This window comes from Gymnogyps californianus, chromosome 4 (genome assembly GCF_018139145.2).
Source record: "Gymnogyps californianus isolate 813 chromosome 4, ASM1813914v2, whole genome shotgun sequence".
NCBI lineage: Eukaryota > Metazoa > Chordata > Aves > Accipitriformes > Cathartidae > Gymnogyps > Gymnogyps californianus.
The window spans coordinates 20455966-20475028 of record NC_059474.1 but is presented as its reverse complement, the minus strand read 5'-3'; the positions used below and the strand labels follow the sequence as shown (position 1 = coordinate 20475028).

General features: G+C 39.3%; 2 protein-coding genes across 3 annotated transcripts in view; one reads left to right on the top strand and one right to left on the bottom strand.

The window, feature by feature from the left end:
• Positions 1-16253, top strand: part of CCDC149 (coiled-coil domain containing 149) — a 53353-nt gene extending 37100 nt beyond the window's left edge. The window contains exons 10-14 of the mRNA XM_050895647.1: positions 2263-2339; positions 3687-3719; positions 7440-7562; positions 12095-12685; positions 13302-16253. Of these exons, the coding sequence (XP_050751604.1) occupies positions 2263-2339; positions 3687-3719; positions 7440-7562; positions 12095-12684 (823 nt within the window). The 3' untranslated portion in view covers position 12685; positions 13302-16253. The remainder of the gene's footprint in view (positions 1-2262; positions 2340-3686; positions 3720-7439; positions 7563-12094; positions 12686-13301) is intronic.
• Positions 16254-17110: 857 nt separating this feature from the next.
• On the bottom strand, positions 17111-18593 carry SOD3 (superoxide dismutase 3). 2 transcript variants are annotated; one of them, XM_050896120.1, is made up of 2 exons: positions 18505-18593; positions 17111-18067 (listed from the first exon to the last, which is right to left on the bottom strand). In XM_050896120.1, the coding sequence occupies exon 2, from the start codon at positions 18030-18032 to the stop codon at positions 17319-17321; it is 714 nt and encodes a 237-aa protein (XP_050752077.1). In that variant the 5' UTR covers positions 18033-18067; positions 18505-18593; the 3' UTR covers positions 17111-17318. The 2 variants fall into 2 exon arrangements, with proteins under 2 accessions (XP_050752077.1, XP_050752076.1); XM_050896119.1 differs by having other exon boundaries at positions 17111-18048.
• Positions 18594-19063: the final 470 nt, after the last annotated feature.

Here is a 19063-nt window from a genome sequence, read left to right as displayed (position 1 = left end):
GCAACAAAGGTTAAAAAATAGCTCAGCGCCTCTTCTGAGGATCCAGTAGGAATTATCAGGATATATTTGCTCCAAAACCTTTAGAAATAGTGTGGTACAGCTGATAAATGAATTATAAAATTTAAGAGAAGCAAGAGGAAAGTGACTTTGTTATTGTTGTCTGAATAATAAGAGCAGTAGCAATAACTGAACTTGATGCAGAGGGTTGAGTTTCCTTCTGTGATACGGCTAGCCGACAGGGAGGGCAGTATCTCTCCCCTCTTTTCTGCCCTGGAACTACTGGTGAACTACTTAAGAAAATAATACGATTTTTTCTTTTCCTGGCAGAAGTGCTAAACTTGTGACCCGTTTTTTGGTGACAGTCGTTAGCCAAATCAACGTTTTTTTGTCAGCTCCCTGGCTGAGCTAACATGATGCGGAAGGAGTCTTGCATCATCTCTGTCTGTTCCCTGCCCCTCTAAGCGAGGGGAACTCCATGTCCTTCAGCTGACCCTTGGTGGGGCCGTAGACAGGGAGGTGGGAATGGGCTCCCTGGGCGCAAGGCAGCGCTTCTTGAAAGTTGCTCTGTGCCTTTCTCTCTCGCCTGTTGTTTGTACTGCAGAGCGCAGTTGCTGGATGTCAGGCCGTACACTGGGATATGAAAATAGAGTTATTAAGGCTGAATCTCTCATACCAGATGGAAGCATTCTGAAAGTGAAGTCTAGACTTGAACAATTTTGATTGTAATTGGAGAAGACAGTAATAGATCCATCATAACCTTGGTAACCTATTTGATTACTGAGTTTCAATGGGGAAGTAAACGTAACTGCTCCCAAATGTCTTCTCTCCTCTGCTTGTAAATGTGATGGACTGTTTGCTTTTTAGTTGATATACACCCCTGTACCTCTCAATGCTTTCTTTGATATTTATTATAAGCTTTCTCTTTCTCTTTTACATTGTCTCTCTCATCTTGATATTTTTGTAATCTTTAAAATACTTACAGGCTTTTATTGTGTCATTGCAGAGCCCTCACAGTAGAGATTTCAAAAATACTTAGCCCTTGTTAATCAATTTTTCTAGCCCCTTTGATATTTGCTGGGTTTGCTATTCTTCACGTACTTCCCAGATTCTGCCATCTTGTCAGTAATGACATTCCCAGTATGCTCAAATGTCTGCAGCATAAAACCCTTGCTGGAGAGCACACAGTGCAGTATTACACAGCTCTGGTGAGCATGGGAAGATACTATTGCCTTGCTGTGTTGTGACATGCTGCTTCTCAGCATTCAGTTCAAATTTAACTGACTTACCCTGTTGCTGTAATTTGATGAGTAAAACTTGCTGTCCATTATCTCTGCTGTCATGTTTAGAATTGCTGCCTCGTCTAGGTTTCTCACTCTATTGAGTATTGTTTGGGATTTATTTAAATACTTGTGACTCTAGGAGACTTGCTGTGCCTGTGAGAGAAACACTTTCAAAAATTCATTGGAAGAAAGAGCTTTCTTTGCAAGATAGAAATCTCTCATTTGATCTGGGGAGAGAATTAAGACTAAAAGTTAAATCCTGCAGCAGAGCTAACTGCAAATAGTATTTGTGTAGGAATCAGATACAAAAGAAGAGATGACCCAAGAAATGCAGTGAAAACTAAGAGTGGGTGATAAAGGCACTAAAGAGTTTGAAGCTTTTTAGTAAAGTAGAAAACAGAGTTCAGCACTAAAAGAAAAGATGTAGTGGAAAAGATATTCCTTGCCTTTTTAAGCAATCTTAGTGATAGAGAAACCTCTGTGAATAAAGGGCTATGCCAAAATTGTGTCTTAGAACTTCAGAATCAATCTAGATGTTGTCTTGAGTTTTCCATATTTTGTCTGCATAGCTTTTACCTTCTGGTTTTAGTTGTAGAGAAGGTAAAAGTAACTGGGAAGAGATATTTGCAGGCAAGGAAATAGAAATATTGTGAGTTGCTATTCTTTGTCTTTACCGAAGAGCAAAGGTTGAATGTCCAGTACATCCTAGACCTTTTTTTCTTTTTTTTTTTAATTTTTTTTATTTAAACCATGGAATAGAGTAGACAACTATATTTCATTTTCTTTTAAGTCGGGGGGAGGTTGTCCATTGCCATTAGTGAAAAGACATGACTGTATACAGATTTACTGCACTAGTTAAGTAACAAGTTAAAAATTCAACTGTAGTTGTGTAAGCAATTGGGCTTTGGTTACGTTAGTATAACAAGGAATCTCAATTCAGCTGACTATCCTTGGCTTTTGTTTTTGTTTTCTTTTTCCAAAGAATTCTAGGTAATCGAGTGGCAGAACTAGAAAAGAAATTAAGAACTTTGGAAATTGCTGGTTTGTGGAGCCTTCCAGGTTAGTAAAAGTTCAAGAGAACAGCTTGCATTGTTTAGTTTTCAAGGGTATATTTGCATTTAAGAAAAGCTTGGCTATAATTTTTTTAATGACAGTTATTTTGCAAGTGTGCTGTTCAGCACACTTGCAAAATTAGAAACCTCTAATAAATGTTAAATTGAAACCAAAAATCACTAGACTCTTTGAACTCTAAGTCAAATACGTATACTGAAAAAAAAAGTTTTAAATACTGGAAATAATCAAATTGTCTCCATAGTCTGCAGGCAAAAAAAAAAGAACTATTTTATTTAAACGGTTGTATAAAATGATACACAGGATATTGGCCATTATGTTTTTCAACAAATTTTATTTATTAATTTTGTACTTCTTGTAACTTCCATGGATTTTATCACCGTATTTTTAATGTTTTTCTGTAGAATCATAAACTCTGAGAAATTGGAAATGTAAATGATCTTAAATTTTCTAGTCCATCTCTCCAGAACAGGCTTATTCCCTGTAGCATCTTAAGTATTGTATTTGAATTACTCAAGTAATGGGAGATTAATCTGCTTCCTAATGGACCTCGCTGTTAGGAAAATGTGCAATATTTAATTTACATTTACTTTTTGCTTCTTTTCTTCCTATTACACCTAATTGTGTCGTCTTTAACCACTGTAAATTATGCTACTCCATTGTTGGTGTTTGCATCATTAGGCTTTGTTGTTTACGGCTTCCTATCAGTGCTACTGGGGGTGGGAGATAGTGTAGTTTAGGCTTCTAGTTTTTTGGCTCTGTGTTTTTTCCACCTAACCTTTCCATCTAGAAGAAAACATTTGACAAAGCTAAAGAGACCTTGTGACAAACCTATGCTGTTCAACTGTTTGGCCTGATGTGGTGTATTTCCACTTTAGCTTGCCCGTTATAGGCCTTCTCAATCACCTTTCTGGAACTGGCTCTCTTCTTGACACTTTCCAGAACTGGAGGTCCCAAATTTGTCTCCATGGATTACTCTTCAGTTAGTCACCTAATGTACATAGTGTACTTAGTGCATTTGTCCCTCCCCACATTCTCCAAAAGATGCAGGTGAAATATTTGTCTAAGACCCTGCTAATGCGGTTTTGTATGTTAGTACCAATGTGTATCATAAACTCACCAGTTTAAGGTACTGTAGGTTTTTCTTCAAAAATAGTGTTCCATGAAATTCATACACTAATAAATGCAGCGTTTCTAATATTTGCAAAATGTATTACAAGAAATGGAACAGCGGGAACTTCTTGCACCATTGTTGGTCTATGTAGATAAGACATCAAATTAATGTTTATACAATAACAACTTGTCTCTTTCCTTCCTTTCTTTTGCTGCCTGAAGGCCTGAGCTACAATGTCTCAGTGGGATTTGGGAGTAGGTTCTGCTTAACCTATATTTTGAGTAACTGATTTTAGCAGTACGTTAAATATTGTCATTGCATGTAAATAAATGGAAATGTTATCTGAACATTTTTATATCCGGCAGATTAAGATGTTCAGTCAAGTTAGTTAGATGACCACAAGAGAAGTAGAGGCTGCTCTACAAGACAATTCCTTTAAATTGAGGAAAATAGTAAGAAAGGATGATCTTAAATAGTTGTAAAGGCATTTTACACTGGATTGCGAGTTCTGTTGAGCCCCAAGGTTTACTGATTTGCTGTTTGCCTTTTAAATCAAGAGTCCGCTTTTTTTCCCAAGTGCACTCTAGTCCCAAGGTGGTCAGAAAGAGCCTTGCAACACCTGGTGGGTCACCAATTTTCTTTTCAGAGCATGGAAAGCTTCCGCTCCATAAAACGGTAGCGTGTAACAAATAGCATGGGAACTACTACAGTGGACTCTGCAGCTGAATGCTGGCTCGGGTGAGGGGCAGAACGTGGAGAGTATCTCATCTTGTCAGTCGTAAATCCAGAGAGAAAAAATTATTATTTGGTTGTGAGTTCAGCTTTTTGTCATTGGAAAAAATACGCAGATGAAAGCTGATGTTCAGTCTAGCACTGAAAGAAACACACATTATAAATTGCAGGTTTTTAATCTGAAGTTAATGTTCCTACTTAGGCATCATTGTCCATATAACATTTATAACATCTGCTGTCACCATGATATTAATATCTTCCAAATGGTGTTAATAAATGATGTTAATAAACTTTATCCTATTGAAGAAAGAGCTTGACCGCTTCTGATTTTTTGTTAGGTGACGTATTTGTCATCTGCTTTTTGAGCAATGCATGAATGAACTATGGGGAAGCTAAATCAAGAGGAAGTGCATAATTAATTTTTTAAATGGTGAAACTGGTAGCATGGTTCATTTTCTGTAGAAGTTCTGCCAACCACAAACTTTAGCTTCCCCTGTTTGGAAAATGGGCTTTAATTAAACGAATCTCATGCAAGGTTCATTGCTGAAAAGAAAGCAAGCTTGGGCATAGATTTGGCTCTGATTTTCTTTTTATGAGCCTAGTTGCCTTGAGAAGGAAGCAGAGAATGTGATGGTTACAGAAGCATTTAATTCTTTGCTTTGTCGTAGGTACATTGTGGTTTAAATATGCATGCATAATATGTTAAGTGTATTCAGTAATAGTACGTAGTAAACACCACCTTATTCCTCTCACAATTTGATGTCACTGGACATTCAGATAAGTAATTCTGTATTTTTTAAAATCTATCATATCCTGAAAATTCTAGATTTCCAGTGCAAAAAATAAGAAAAGCGCTGACCATGACTCAGCGTTTTTCTGTCTGGGGTGATAAGAAAGTTTCAGCGCTGCCTCTTGCTCTGCAGTAATCAGCGTGGAGCAGAGGCATGGTAGGATTAATGGGCTCAGCAGCTGCCGTGGGTATAGCCAGTTACAGCCATGTAGGGTGCAACAGAGGCTATAAGAGGGTACCCAACCCTGGAGAAGAAAATGAAGAATTTACTACTACTGAAAACCTATTTGTTTGCTTATTTTGAGATCTGTATACTTTTCACTGAAGTCCTTGAAAAATTCATTAAATAGAGGAACACAAAGCTATGTAAGTTATGAAACTGAGCTTACACAGCAGCTAATTGAAATTCCCTGTGTGTAATCCAACTTCACATCATGATTCACAGAATATAATGCAGCAATAGCCCCATGTCCCTCCTTCATGAATGGATGTGAGTCACTGTTAATAAATAAATATGCATCAGACTCTTTGGGCCACATCTGTTGCTTAGATGTGTGGATACTGAGCTCAGCTTTATTTTCTGTATCCAAGTTGGTTTTCAGAGGAAAATGTGAAAGTAAATGTGTTCACTGTGTAAATGCTGGCTGGAAGTCAAGAAGTTTCTTTTTTGAAGCTTGTCTTGCAATCTTCAGGGACTTTAGCTCAGGCTTTACTTTTTTTTTATTCCAAAGAAAAAGAAAAAGACTCTGCTTTCTACTTTCCTGTTAAAGCCCCCCGCCCAATTTTTTTATTCATCATCTCTTTGAATTTTACTTCCTCTGTTGGATTCTTTTGTATCTTTTTGGATATGTGGCTACTTTGACTGTGTATGAATATCTATTGGATGTTTTCATACCACTAGTTCCCTGTATGATTTAGTTCTTCTTCCAACACAGAATTCCTTCACTGTTACAGGAAAGTGCATTCGTCTAGGGGCTTTTGCATTTTGAAATAGCCATCGGATTTGTTTTGCCCTTCTTTTTTTTTTTTCCCACTTTAATTAATTTTGCCTTACACTGAGGGGGTTCTCCACTTTGCTGTTAGTTAATATTCTTTTTTATTACTTGCTATGATGAAGGCAGAATTCTGATGCATACTTGACAGGGGGATCAAAGCTTGACAAGATCCATGTTTCAAAAGCATTAATTGCATTCATGTTGCTGCAGTATATACCCCAACATGTTAAGGATATAAAAACGTCATTAATACCTTCAGGATCAAGGTATTTACAGCCAGTGCTTTCAAAAGTAGTTAGGGATTGGGGTAGTCCAGTTAGACTCCATGGGAACAGCTTGACTTTCATTATTTCTTAGTAGGTACCAGAACTTTCTCAGAGCTGGATTTATTCCGAGTATCTCCTGACCTGGTGCTCTTTTGAAAGTCTTTGCCTTGGATGGGTGATTAGATTTAGGATGTTGCCTTAAGGTGAAACGTACAAACAGATTTAGAGGGGAGAAGTGGTTGTTCCATAAATGTCCATTCTTATGGAGATAAATAGAGCAGTAGCTTGCCGCCTCCCCAGCCATTACTTATTGGTTGGCAGTTGTTCTGGAGGCCACACAAACACCACGCTTAGCTGATCTTGCACATTTCCTGCCATTTCCCCTCTAGGTTTAAGGTAGTGTCAGTCACTAAAAACATGAGCATCCTGAATAGTGGAGGACTTCCTAAATGATCTGCAGGTGTTGCTTTCCGTATTGCTAAAATATGTAAAAACTAGGCATCTACAGCAGAGTCCTCAGCTGAAGAGTTTCGTGCACTATTTCGTCTGCAAAAGAGCTGGAAAATTGCCCTTTTCCATTTGGTTTAAAACGAAAGTGCTCAGAAATGTTTTTGAAATTTTCAGATTAAAATCCCGTCTGTTCCCCAGCAATGTATACTTGTTTGCTCCCTCAGTTCTTAGTTATGCTAAACTTATAATATTTTTTTTAAGGGAGCATTGTAGGATAATATGTGTGTGAGTCTGTAGTGTAAAACTACGTATGTGATACGAGCAGGTTCATCATTGAGGCAGAGTAATAGAGAGTAAAGAGTCAGTGCTGAACACTTGCTGGTAATAGCATGCAAATGATCCATTACTCTTTGTAAAATTTTTTGTATGATCTGATTATTAATATTCGGCATTGAATGCTAATTGCTAATACAATTTGCTGCATACAGCACCTGGTCTTCTTTCAAAATCTGTCCTTTACTCTGTACTGCGGGTAAAAACATACGCCTTTTCTGTATTTGACTTGCATATTCCAGCTCCAGTACAGAGTATTTTTTTCCATGCTGTAGAAGGATCATTTGAGATGCTTTTCCTGTACTTTTCAATAACATTGCAAAAAAATTGTAGGATATGTTTGAATATCATTAGTGCACAATGGATGTAATCAGTGAATTAATGGTTCTAACACTTTGATTGTTTCAGGTGGAAAGGATACCATAACATTCAGTGACCCAGCCTTGCCTGTTATACAGCGGTCCAGGTCACCGTTGTTAGCGTTTACTGATAAGCCACAGAAAACTGAAGTACAAGCTGAGTACCTGGAACGTAAGGAACATGATGAGAGCTAAGCACTCATTTCTTTCTAAATAAAAACTAATAAATTTTCATGCTGGGATAGCAGAAGGCAAAGTTTCAGTGGTCGCAGGGATTGAATAAATCATCCACAAGTAAAATGGATAGATGGTCCCAGTACAAATAGCAAAGAAACGACTGAAAAATGACTGTTGAATAGATTGCACAGGGCTAGGGATCAAGTCTTACACCTCAAAGAATTTTCCTGCCAGATAACTTGATACTGTGAGAAGTTATTCATGCCATCTATGTTACAGTTAACTGCCTCCTGCTTTTTTTCCCTCAGTTAAATGCACAGTAGGAAAGCAGTCTGTGGAACTGGCTTAGCACTTTCCTGCATTATAGCTGATATCTAGATGAAAGGCTTCCTGATTGCGCCTGGTAAATTGAAATACCTGACTCGTTTTCCCAGAGAAATCGACTGCTTTTTTTATAGTCTTGCATGTGTTTTGTTAAAAATCCTTCCCCAATAGCAAGCTTTACCAGCTCTCCAAAGTCAAGCTTAAGTTTATTTGACAATAGCAGAAGATAGTAGTTTGCTGATAACCTTGATTTTTTTTTTTTCCCTTAGTTTTTCATAATGAATGCGAGATGGATTATTATGCTTGCCTATCAGCATTTGGATAAACTCTTTAATGGGCATAACATTTTGGTATGCCCAGATCTTACTCAGCTAACCATGAAGCATCATAAACAATTTATTTGTTAGTCCTGAAACTAAATAGATTGTGGCTTAATTTTAACTTCATTATCCATGTCATCATCTGATACAACTTGACAGCCAGACTGATCATTTTTTATAATCTTGATCAACTGATATTTTTGCTAAAAATAAGAAATGAAACTATAGTGAATAGTTCTCTGGTGAGTAATAACAACTCATAAATATTCATTTTTTGCCTGCTTAATCATTGATTTTTAATTAAATCTACAATTACTGAAAGTATTTACTTGGTGGCATTATGCTCTTTCCTTTACATATTTGTTCTAGGTGAGGTTGGTGTTACAGTTTTGATTAAAGCTGCCTGTCAAATCTCATCAGACCCTGTTTCTGTTGCTTTGTAACACTGCCAAACTTTAGCTCTGGGCTGAAGCTTTCCATGCTGTGTTTTCTACTTCAGCTGATTTTTTTAATGTCAGCCAAATCACTTTTTTGTGTTAAATTCTGATGACCACATGTTTTTGTTTTGGTTTTTTTTCTTTCTTTTTTCTTTTTTTTTTGAACATGCAAGCATTTAGTGTATCTATAATTGAAAGGAATTTGAAATTTGGGGAAAAGGTTTCCACCCTGAGAAAACAGACTGGAGTTTCCAGCCCATTCTAAACCATTCACTTTCAAATCTCATCTGCTAAACAGAACGAAAAACAAACCCATGATTCTGTTGAGCTTGCTTTGTGCCACCAATGCTGGCAAAACTCTACATGCACCATTCCTTCAAGATAATGTAAACCTAGAGGGAACAAAACCTGGAGCAGAGAGGAAAGGAAAGCTGAGATCAGGACTCGCAAGTGATGGGAAGACTAGCATAGATGGTGACTGACAGAGCTGAAGGAACTCTGAGTGAGGGGGGACCTGCATCTGGCTGAGCAGAGGTCAGAGCACAGGAGCGAGGAATCAGAATGCTGATAAGTGAAAGCAAGGTGTGATAAAAAAGATTGAAAGGTGGATGAGAAATGGGCAGTGGGTGTAGGGACTGGATAAACAAAGGGATATAGGACAGGAGCAAAGAGCTAGGCAGGGGAAGAGAAGAGTAGATGAAAACAGCCTTGGAGAGGAGAAGGCAGACAAGGATTAGGTCTGTGGCAGTCATGGGAAGAATCAGCTCCCAGTAGGTCATCACCCTCTTTCCTCCTCCCCATCCCATAACCGTAACAGAGCCAAGAGCAGTGACAGAAATCCTGTCATTAAACTGGAGTAGGTTAAGAAATTACTGTTCTGCCTGCACAAACTGCTTGGTTTTTCCCTTTGCATGTGGCCCAGTATACCTGATAACCTGCAGTGAGAACTCGGACAAAACTCACCTCTGTGATAGTTTAAATAAAGTGGGCCAACTTTTCAGTGACATAGATGAGCACATATATACTACCAGCTGTGCAGGGGATGCCATAGCTTCTAGCAGTACGTGGAGCAACAATAACTTCTGTTGCTCCAGATCCTTTTTCTGGAGGATGTTTGGGGCTGCGGTCTTCCCTTTGAAGCCTGGAAAGGAAGCCGTGTGTTTTCAGCTGTAGGGCACGTCCCTGTGCTTGGAGTCACACAGCTCCTCGGCAGTCAGCAGCTATATGGGAGTGATAATACTGAGTCACCTTTTGTGCCACTCTGCATAGAGAATGACTGCGGTTGGGTTTTAGGAGCTTGGTGCATATTGCAATTTTTCATCTGTACAGTGTACCTCCAAAATCTGGGGGAGCTTGGCAGCTGGGAAGAACGTAGGAATGTGTTCATCTGCCTTTGTTTACCAAGCAAGTATGCCCTTGGTTTAAAAGTATTCAAAAAATAAAAGCAAACCCACTTTTATTTTCCTATTAGTTGAATGATCAGTTGAGTGAAAACAGTTGATAAACAGAATACCAATGAAATTCTTGCATATCTTTAAATACTAGGCCTGATGTCACATCAGTCAGCTATGGTCCTTTAAACAGTACCATTGATATTTGGTGCCTGTTTGGCCGAGGAAATGTTTTTAGCTTTTGCACTAACATACATTCTTTATCAGAACTTTCTATAATACATCAAATGTTGCTCTAGCTAGATCCTCAGATAATCAGAGGGATTTTTCAGGCTTTTTTTTTGTCTAATCTATCTGCTTACCCTGGTCTCACCAAGGCCTGTTTTAGTCTGTACTTGTTATCATTGTTTCAGTTAAGCTGGATGGTGGAAGTCTGTAGGATATACTGTACAGTTCCTGTGTGAAAATGTGTAATGACATAGTACAATCATATGAATTAAAGACTGTCTTGCGCCACCAAATCTCACTTTATCCAATGCATAGGATGGATAGTGTCGTGCGATAGATTGTACTTGAGCATCACAGCTGCTAATGAACAGCTATTCAGGTTTTTTTCCTCTTCATTGTTGAATGCATTTTTCCTGCTGTATTGCCTGTGTGCTATTTCAAGCATTCCCTGAATACAGAAGTACTGTTTTTCTATGAACTTTTCTCTGGTGATACAGTGCTTTGAAACAATTTATCTTCAGAAAATTGCATCAAGGTGAAGGGGTGGTGTTATCCCACTGTAGAGGGAGGAAACTGAGGCACGCAAAGAATAAGGTGGAGCCCCTGCTAATTTCGAGTGCCAATTTGAGGTACATAAGTTTTGGCTCTTTTTGGAGCACTTTGAGTATGTGTGTTCAGATATACAACATGAGCAGAGCAGTGCTGCAAATCAAGCTCCTAGGTTTCCAGCTGAGTGCTCAGATAATGAGGATTAGATCCAGTGGGTGATCACCTTTTGAAAGTTAATTTATCCTTGCCTTTTCCACAGACTTAAATTCCAGCTCTTCAGAGTAGCATTCCTAGCTTCCTTAATGGTAGTAAGAGTGTCTGTTCCCTTCATGCCAACCCTTGTCTCACTCACTCGGCAGCTCCCAAATTATAAATGAGGCGGGTCTGATAGAGACAGTAGGCTCCTGTATTGTGTAGCTCTGGTCCCTCCCTGCAGCCAGGCTGTCCATGCATTGCATGAGGCAGGATTCCTGCGGGAGAAATAGAGTAAATGCTCATATACTAAAAGGTAATGCATCTGCATGACAAGAGTCATTTTAAGCTGTCAATGCAGCCATACTTCTGGCATTTCCTAATTTTTCTTACTTGACTTCGCAAGCTTATTTTCAATGAGGCTTTTTGTCCTTAACTGAGATGAGGACAAATTCTCTGTCTTTCACAAAGCTGTTTGTTTACCCGTTGCTGTTTTCTCTTTTCTGACACTTTGTTCAGTGTTTGCCTTTTGGTATAATGGTATATTTAAAATTCTTCCACTGCTGCTTTGTTTTATGCTGTTACTCAAATTAGAATAATCTTTTATGTTAGGAGAAATGTTGCAGGACCAATAACAAAACTTCATTATTGGATGAAAGCCTGTGAAAAGCTCCAAATAAATGGAGCTTGTGTTAACCCCTGAAAGTGGTAGTGATGTGAGGATTAACGTTAAGCTGTGCTAGAAATTTCTGTAGCTGAGTGCCTTGCTTAGAGTTGATATTCCTTTGAAAACGTTTGCCTGACCCTGCTGTTCTACAGTATGGTATCGACTATGACCCTTTTAGAGTTGTCAGTGTTAGGGAAAGACAGGCTCCAAAACAGGGCCAGAGCCAGCAAGAAACTTCGTGTTGATTGCTTATCATCTAAGAAATGGGCCTGGGATGGCATAGGGAATCACTCTTAGAAATTCCTTACTGAGGTAAACATCTCTGGTCTGGCATGGGTGGTGATGGTCTTCAGGTGAGATATATAATAAATACCTGCGACTGACTAGAGCATCTCGTTGTTCCGTTTCTCTTTCAGCAGAACAGAAGGGAGAACGTGATGAAACTTGTGCTGTTGCAAGTGAGTCCCTGGCTCCAGAGGGAACAAACTTAAATAACAGAAACCAAAATAAACATTTTTATCCTTCATTACCCCAGCTACCTTCCAAGGAAGAAGAAATAAACAAGCTCGGAAGTCAGATAATTAAACTGACAGAGCAGGCAGTTGCAGAACTGGAAGGGAAAAGAGCAGGCGCTTCCGCGGGGGAGCAGAACAGGGTGGTTGGAGCAGAGCTTAATGGTTCATCTGAGGGAGAGTTCCCACTTTCCAGCCCTGACCTATCCGACCCCACAGATCCCTCAAACTCAGAGAACGAACAAACAGCTGAAACTGAGGCCCTGAAAGACAATGGTGAAACCTCAGAGAGGAATTGTGAAATTCCAAATGAAAGACGGGATCGAAATAGCAGCACCGTGGATGTGGTGCATACTGAGCACCCTGGAAGGCATGGAGGGCTCAGTGTTACAACTGCACACACAAATAACAGCTTTGAGGAGCTCCCTGAATCTGAAAAGGAGAAACCATCTGATCCTGCTGAAAACTGTGAATATTTCGATAACAGTTTGGCTTGAGGTATGAAATCCAGGCCCTCGAGCATCTCACTGTAATCCTTTTGTAGTGTTTGTGCTGGTGCGAATATGATCGGTGAAACAGTGTGCCGTAGGGTTGATTTTTACATTGAACTGTTAATATTTGTCTAATAAAGGTATTTTTCTGTTAGTTTCGGCTACAGCGTACCAAAAATACAAATTACCTAAGGGAAAGAATTAGTGATGAGGTTTAACCATGTTGGTTTTTTGTAATGATTTGAAGTTTCTACGTAGATTGGTGTAATTTATATTAGTGTAGCAGAGAGACCAATGATAATGATTTATCATGTTATCACTAGGCTTCTGTAACGTGTGTGGTCCTAGTGCTGGACTGTATTTTAATGGTTAGAAGTGTCTTCCAAGGATGAAAAACTTGGAGTGATAAATTGAAAAGCATCCTAAGGCTGCAAGCTTTTGGTTGTTTCTCAGACTGTGTTCTGTTTCTCTTTACATATAGTGACTGTAAGTATATCCTTGGAATAAAATCACTGTTTCCCTTATAGGAAGTTTCTGAAAACCATCCCTGCATGTATATAGTTCTCTCATTACAAACCTTTGTATCTTCTCAACTGTACACAATTTTTCCCTCCCTCTCCCAGCTCATCTCATGAAAACGCAGGGAGTTATTTCACCAGATACTGAGAACCCAATTTAATGAAGCTCTGAAGGAAACATCATCAGAGAAGCCAGAAGTCTTTCTGTGAGAAACGGCAATGCTCTTCCAAAGCAAGGAGAACAGCAAGAGGAGAACCAGTGATGCGCTGTCTACCTGCTTGGCGCTCTCAGTTACTGGAATTGCATTCTTCAACTTAGAGGAGCTGGAACAGCCCTTGGGCTGAGTAACGGGTGGTAGATTTCAGCCTACTCCATCTGTGCCCTCCTTTTTGAAGGAATCTGTGTCTTTTTATTTTCTTATGTTTTGGAATTAAGCATAACTCTTCCTTTCCTCCTCATTTCATTGCATTGTTGCGGCTTTCTTAAACTTCTTCCCGTGTTGATGTTTAGTGATAGGAAAACATTCCTTTAGTAACTGGGGAAAAGGGAGGCTGCTGTGTCATTCCCTAGCTCGCTCCTGATGCTGCAGCTGTGCCACTCTGCTCCTAGGAAGGCAGCAACAAGGGAATACTTAATGTTGAAGTTAGCAGCTGTTGGAGAAGGGGAGGCACGTCCTTCCTCTCCTGTTTGTAGCATAAGGAATAGTCTCTGCAGCTGTGGAGCTTCTATGGGCCAGCAGCCGTCAAGGCAATTTTTCTGCTGGCTTGGGACCTAATTGTCTGTAAATGTTCATTTCTCACTCCTAGAACTTGAAACCAATCAGAGAGAATTAAACCAAATTTAATAAAATACTACTAATAAAAAGGAAAATCCCTCCCAGATTGAGCCCTTCTTTGACAAATAACTGCCAGCTGCAAATTTTTACAGCCCACTTGTCAGCTACTGAATAAACAGAGTTTATATTAGCAATACTGACAAACTCTTCTGTATATGGAAGATGAGCTAGCAGGTGCTGCCATAATCAAGGTGTCAGAGTCCATGAACAGTTTGTATTCAGCAGAAGAAAAGCTGTATGTAAATTATTACATATAAATATAAGGAATGGTAGTGGGAAGGTGAAAAATGTGGCTTGTCTCTGTCCTCATGTGTTTTCCCTAGCAGGTGCATTCGTGTAACCCTTTCAGTGTCTGTCTGCAGGCAATACACCCATACTCACAGTGCTCCTCAGATATGTTTCCTTTCTCTTTAAAGGTAATTTGACATTGCAGCATTTCACTGATATTAAGCAGCAGCCCTTAGGAACAAAAACCATCCGTATATTTAAGCGTATTAGGGACGTGAAGCAGTAAAAAGTTTTTATTTCATTATCCTGATCACCATTTAAGTTCTTCATCACCTGAAAAACCAAGAAGAGCTTAAGTATTTGAAAGATTGTTATGCTGTTCCCATTAATTGTAACTGACTGCATTATTGTCAGTACTGTCATAGAAATGAGTCAAGTCGGAAGAGAAATAGCTGCAGAAACTGAAATCTCTGGGAGAATGTGGCAGGATTTTTTCCTTTAATGCTTGAATGTCACATGAAGTAGCATTTTATTCAAGATGTATTCTTTTCCACCTTTCACAGACTAGTCCTGCGCAGAGCTAAATATCAATGCAGTCAGAACTGAGGCAAGCGAATAAGGTCAAGATTTCAGGTAGCTGAGCTCAGAAATGTTGAGGGTGTTACATTGTTTTCCTGTCCTGTGTCTTTCCTGACCCACAGTTGCGTGAGTTAGCATTTTGCTCCTGGTCCCTTAACAGCCAGTTAACGCTATTAATTAATGAAGAGCTTGATGCAAAAATTCGAGCAGGTAGAAGCAGTGCTGGACCAACAGCTTTTTAGTGCCTCATTCGTTGATTCCTTTTAGTATGTTTTTTCTGTGAGACCGTAGTGATGTACAACCCAACAATTAGGGCATCTTGGTAATTATCCTCACGCCATTCTCCCTCTTAGATGCCGTTTTTATATCTTTGCAATCATTAAATTCCAGTGAGGTATCTAGATCTCTGGAAACCTCATTTTTAGTGCTATATCACTGCTGCAATACTGTCCCTCTCCTTTCTGCCCTAGTGAATGTGTATTCTAGCTACGTTTTTAGCCTTCTCCCAGGAACACAAGACTTCAAAGCCAGGAGACTTGTAAAAGTAAGACATCTTTGCTGCACTGTGTGATAACTAATTAAATATTCTTGTCAGTATCTTCCTTGGATATTGCTTTAATTGATGATGTTGTGCTATTAGAACAATGATTTTTTCCCCAGTAAATTAATTAGTGTTTTGTTGTGGAATCAACACTACTTTAGGTTTTTCGGGGGGTGGTGGGTTTGTTTGGTTTCAGTTTTTTTTGTTGTTTGTTTGTTTGTTTCGGGGTGTTTTTGTTGTTTGTTTGTTTGTTTGTTTCAGAAATGTGTTCCCTTTTTCTAGGATTTTGGAAATGCAGAAATCACATCCAGACATATAAGCCTTTTTGGTGTTGGGCTCTGGGGAAGGAAACTGGAAAGGGAATGTTGTGGCAGGGGTATGGAGAAGATGCATTTTGCAAACTGATTTTAAGGAGGTTGTGTCACCCAAAAGTGAATTCATGCATTATCTGTGAGAAGGATTTCATTTGAAAGTACGATGTTGTGGTTATTTGAAAAAACAATGTTCACTAAACTTGTAAAATAAGTGTGTGAAAATGACAGATTAAGAAGCATCTTTTAGAATGCTGCTGCTTTTCTAAGTGAGACTATTTTTAAGCATATGGGAATTTGTATAATAAAGACAGTGGAATTTCTTTAATCCATATGAGCTCAGGAATGTATTTCAAAATCTTAACTGAGATTAAGTTGAAAGTCTGCTACATTTCTAAAAGATAGGATTTTGTTTACCCGCTCCCGTTTTGTAGTTTTTCTTTCTAATTTATGCAGTTTAATTTATTTGCAAACCTCTCTTTTGTTGCTGCCTGGATTAACTGCACAACATGGTTCAATTATATTAATACATTTTGTCATCTTTAATAAAAACATTTCCTGATACGCTTGTTCTACCTGCTTGTTTCCTTTTCTCTTCTCAGTATCAGATGAATGATAGTCATGAGGTAGTGTTTTAGTGTTTTCAGTGAGTTGTGTTAAATTAAGAAAGTAAAGCTTTATTGAGTGAGAGTTTTAAGTCTGAAAATTATCTGACTTAAATCTTTTCACTGTCACTTCTCCCAGTCTAAATTGACTGATTTACTTTCTACATTTTTGCATGAAGAAACACACTCAGTATTTTTTGGCTTTGAAAATAATATTTATCTCTGATCTGCTAAATTTATCATCATTGTCTAAGCAGCATTAAAACTTGTGTATACAACTTAGTTACTAACAGGCACAAACTAGAGGCTTTAGGGAATTTTTGCTGGGGAGTGATGGTAAACTGGAATATTCCTTTTAAGTCTGCTTTCAGATGTAAACAGTGTGGCTTAGCTATAGCCATGTGGACAATTTAAAATAGTTAAGGAGCTTATACATGTTTGAGAATAAAACCTGAAAATACAGGTAGAATAACATAATGGATCGAAAGTTTAAAACAGAAATGTCTGTGCTTCCCCTTATTTTTAGGGGAAGTCCATTATCCAGGTCTTGCAACACAACACCCGACACTGTTGAAAGCATAGAGATCTTTTTGCCTTTCAGATTTGCAGCTAAATACAGGATAGCATCTAATGAGAGGCAATTTCTTACTTATTCATATTAACTTTTTTTTCCTTTAGTATCTAACTTGCAATCCCTTAAGAGCCCCTTAGAGCGCACAGACTCGTTACAGACTATCGACCATATCCGTTAGCACTCTTACTTACATGCATTCAACTCCCAAACTGCATAAAAGGGAATCTTTTCTCTTCAAGAAAATACATCACAGTGTTGAGTAGATGCTGGTTTTATTGATGGGCTTACAGAAAGGAGGCTCTACAAAGTGATACGCATTTCTTAGAGGAGCAAGCAAATGGAAATGGGAATCCTTTAGCTATATATCCTAGTGGCCAATGGCACGGCCTAAGGTACTTTGTGCTGCCCAGGCTGTAGCCGGCTTGTTGGTCTTCGCTTAAGCCTGGTTCTATGTTCGTTTGTTGAGCCCTCTCTTCTTCTTGTCTGTAACTGCAGACAGTTTCTCTTCCCACAAGTTCTTGTTGCATATCCCAATCACGCAGCAAGCCAGACGTTTCCCAGCATTTCCGTTTTCCAAACTGGCCTTATTGTTGCCCTTGCCCATGTCGTCTTCCTGCTCATGGATCACAACGGATCTGCCCATGATGGAATATGGACCAAACATGGTGGCAGAGAGATTTGATTTGTATTTTCTGATTTTGCCTTCTTTAGGAAAAAAGTTGCCGAAATCCCCAGGGTGACGGGGGTGATTCACGCTGAAAGGGTTATAGTGTCCTCCTGTAGAATCACAGCCATTGCTGAGATCCCCAAGCTCATGGATGTGTATCGCTCTACCAGATTGATTATTATCCAACGGAAACCCATCCAAGTAAAAAATGGCTTCTAATCTTCCATATGAGTAACACTGTCTGAATAAGACTTGTCCAGTCACTTGTGGCTTGTCAGCATGTATTTTGGAGCTGGGCTTCATTTCACAAGTGGTGTAAATCATCCCATCAGTCTCATTACCAGGCATCACCGGATAGAGCAAATTCTGCCAGAGGTCGTTCACTTTTTTCTGTACGTCATGAAATGGCTCTTGGCTTGGATCAGTTTCTTTGACTGTCATGACCCCAGAGGCAGACAGGGCAAGGCCAGTGACCAGAGAAAGAAGCAGAAGCATCTTGGCAATTCAGGACCTGCAAAAGGTACAAGAAGCTACAAAGAATTCAGGGCTTTTTGCAGCAGCACGGCTGGAGAGAAAGGCACGCAGCCTGTGGCGGGGCTGAGCAAAACAGCTGGAGCATAGTCCCAGTAGACTGCTGCTTTCTAAGTAAGTCTGTCTAATGTGATGAATAGAAACTAAATCAGAATGCATATGCATGTTTAAACACATACAACTGACACCATGTCTAAAAGAAATACTAGTGATTTTATATTTTACACTAGATCTTGATCTTAAAAACTGCCTCTTTTTCCCTGCAGGAAGCAAGTAAGCCAAAGTGTTGTTTAATCTATTTTTTAGTTTGTATTGAGACTTTTCTCCTACTACAAATTCCAGCAAGACAGTTTGCCAGGATGGCTTTTTTTGGTCCATCTACTTAACCACTAGTTAGGCATACAAACGAAAAGTAAAAATCCAACAAGTTGATTACCTTGCAGAGTTGCTGCAGAACCCCTCAGTAGTAGCTCTTCACCTCTGCTCCCCTAAACCGAGATGTGATCAGACAGAAAGCCAGAGCTCTTTGAAGTTGATGCTTATGGGAACTGCGTGTTTGTGTAAAAGTTAGGTAATGCTGGCTCAGGGGAGGCGTCAGCGGGAGAACCGTGGGAGGGGAGGGAGGGAGGGAGGGAGGGAGGGAGGGAGGGGGAAAAAGTTTTAGGCATTTTCATTTTGGGCAGGGTGAACACTTTGTCCTTTCTCGGTTAGTTTGTTAGTCTGGCTCTCAGTCCTCACTGACGTTCCAAAAAAAAAGAAAAAATTTACCAAGCTTTTAAATTAATCTTCCTTTTGATGACTTCATATGCTTATCTAAAACAAGCGACCTTCAACGTGCAGTGAGGGGAAAGGAAGGAGCTTTATTAAGGCACAGTTAGGCAGTTCGCTCACTTAGGTGCTGGTGGTCATAGAGCTGGTTTGCATTTTTATTTCTTTATTAGCCAAAATTGAAAGTGGTGCTTGAGCAACACAAACTGTTCCACATGGACGTACAC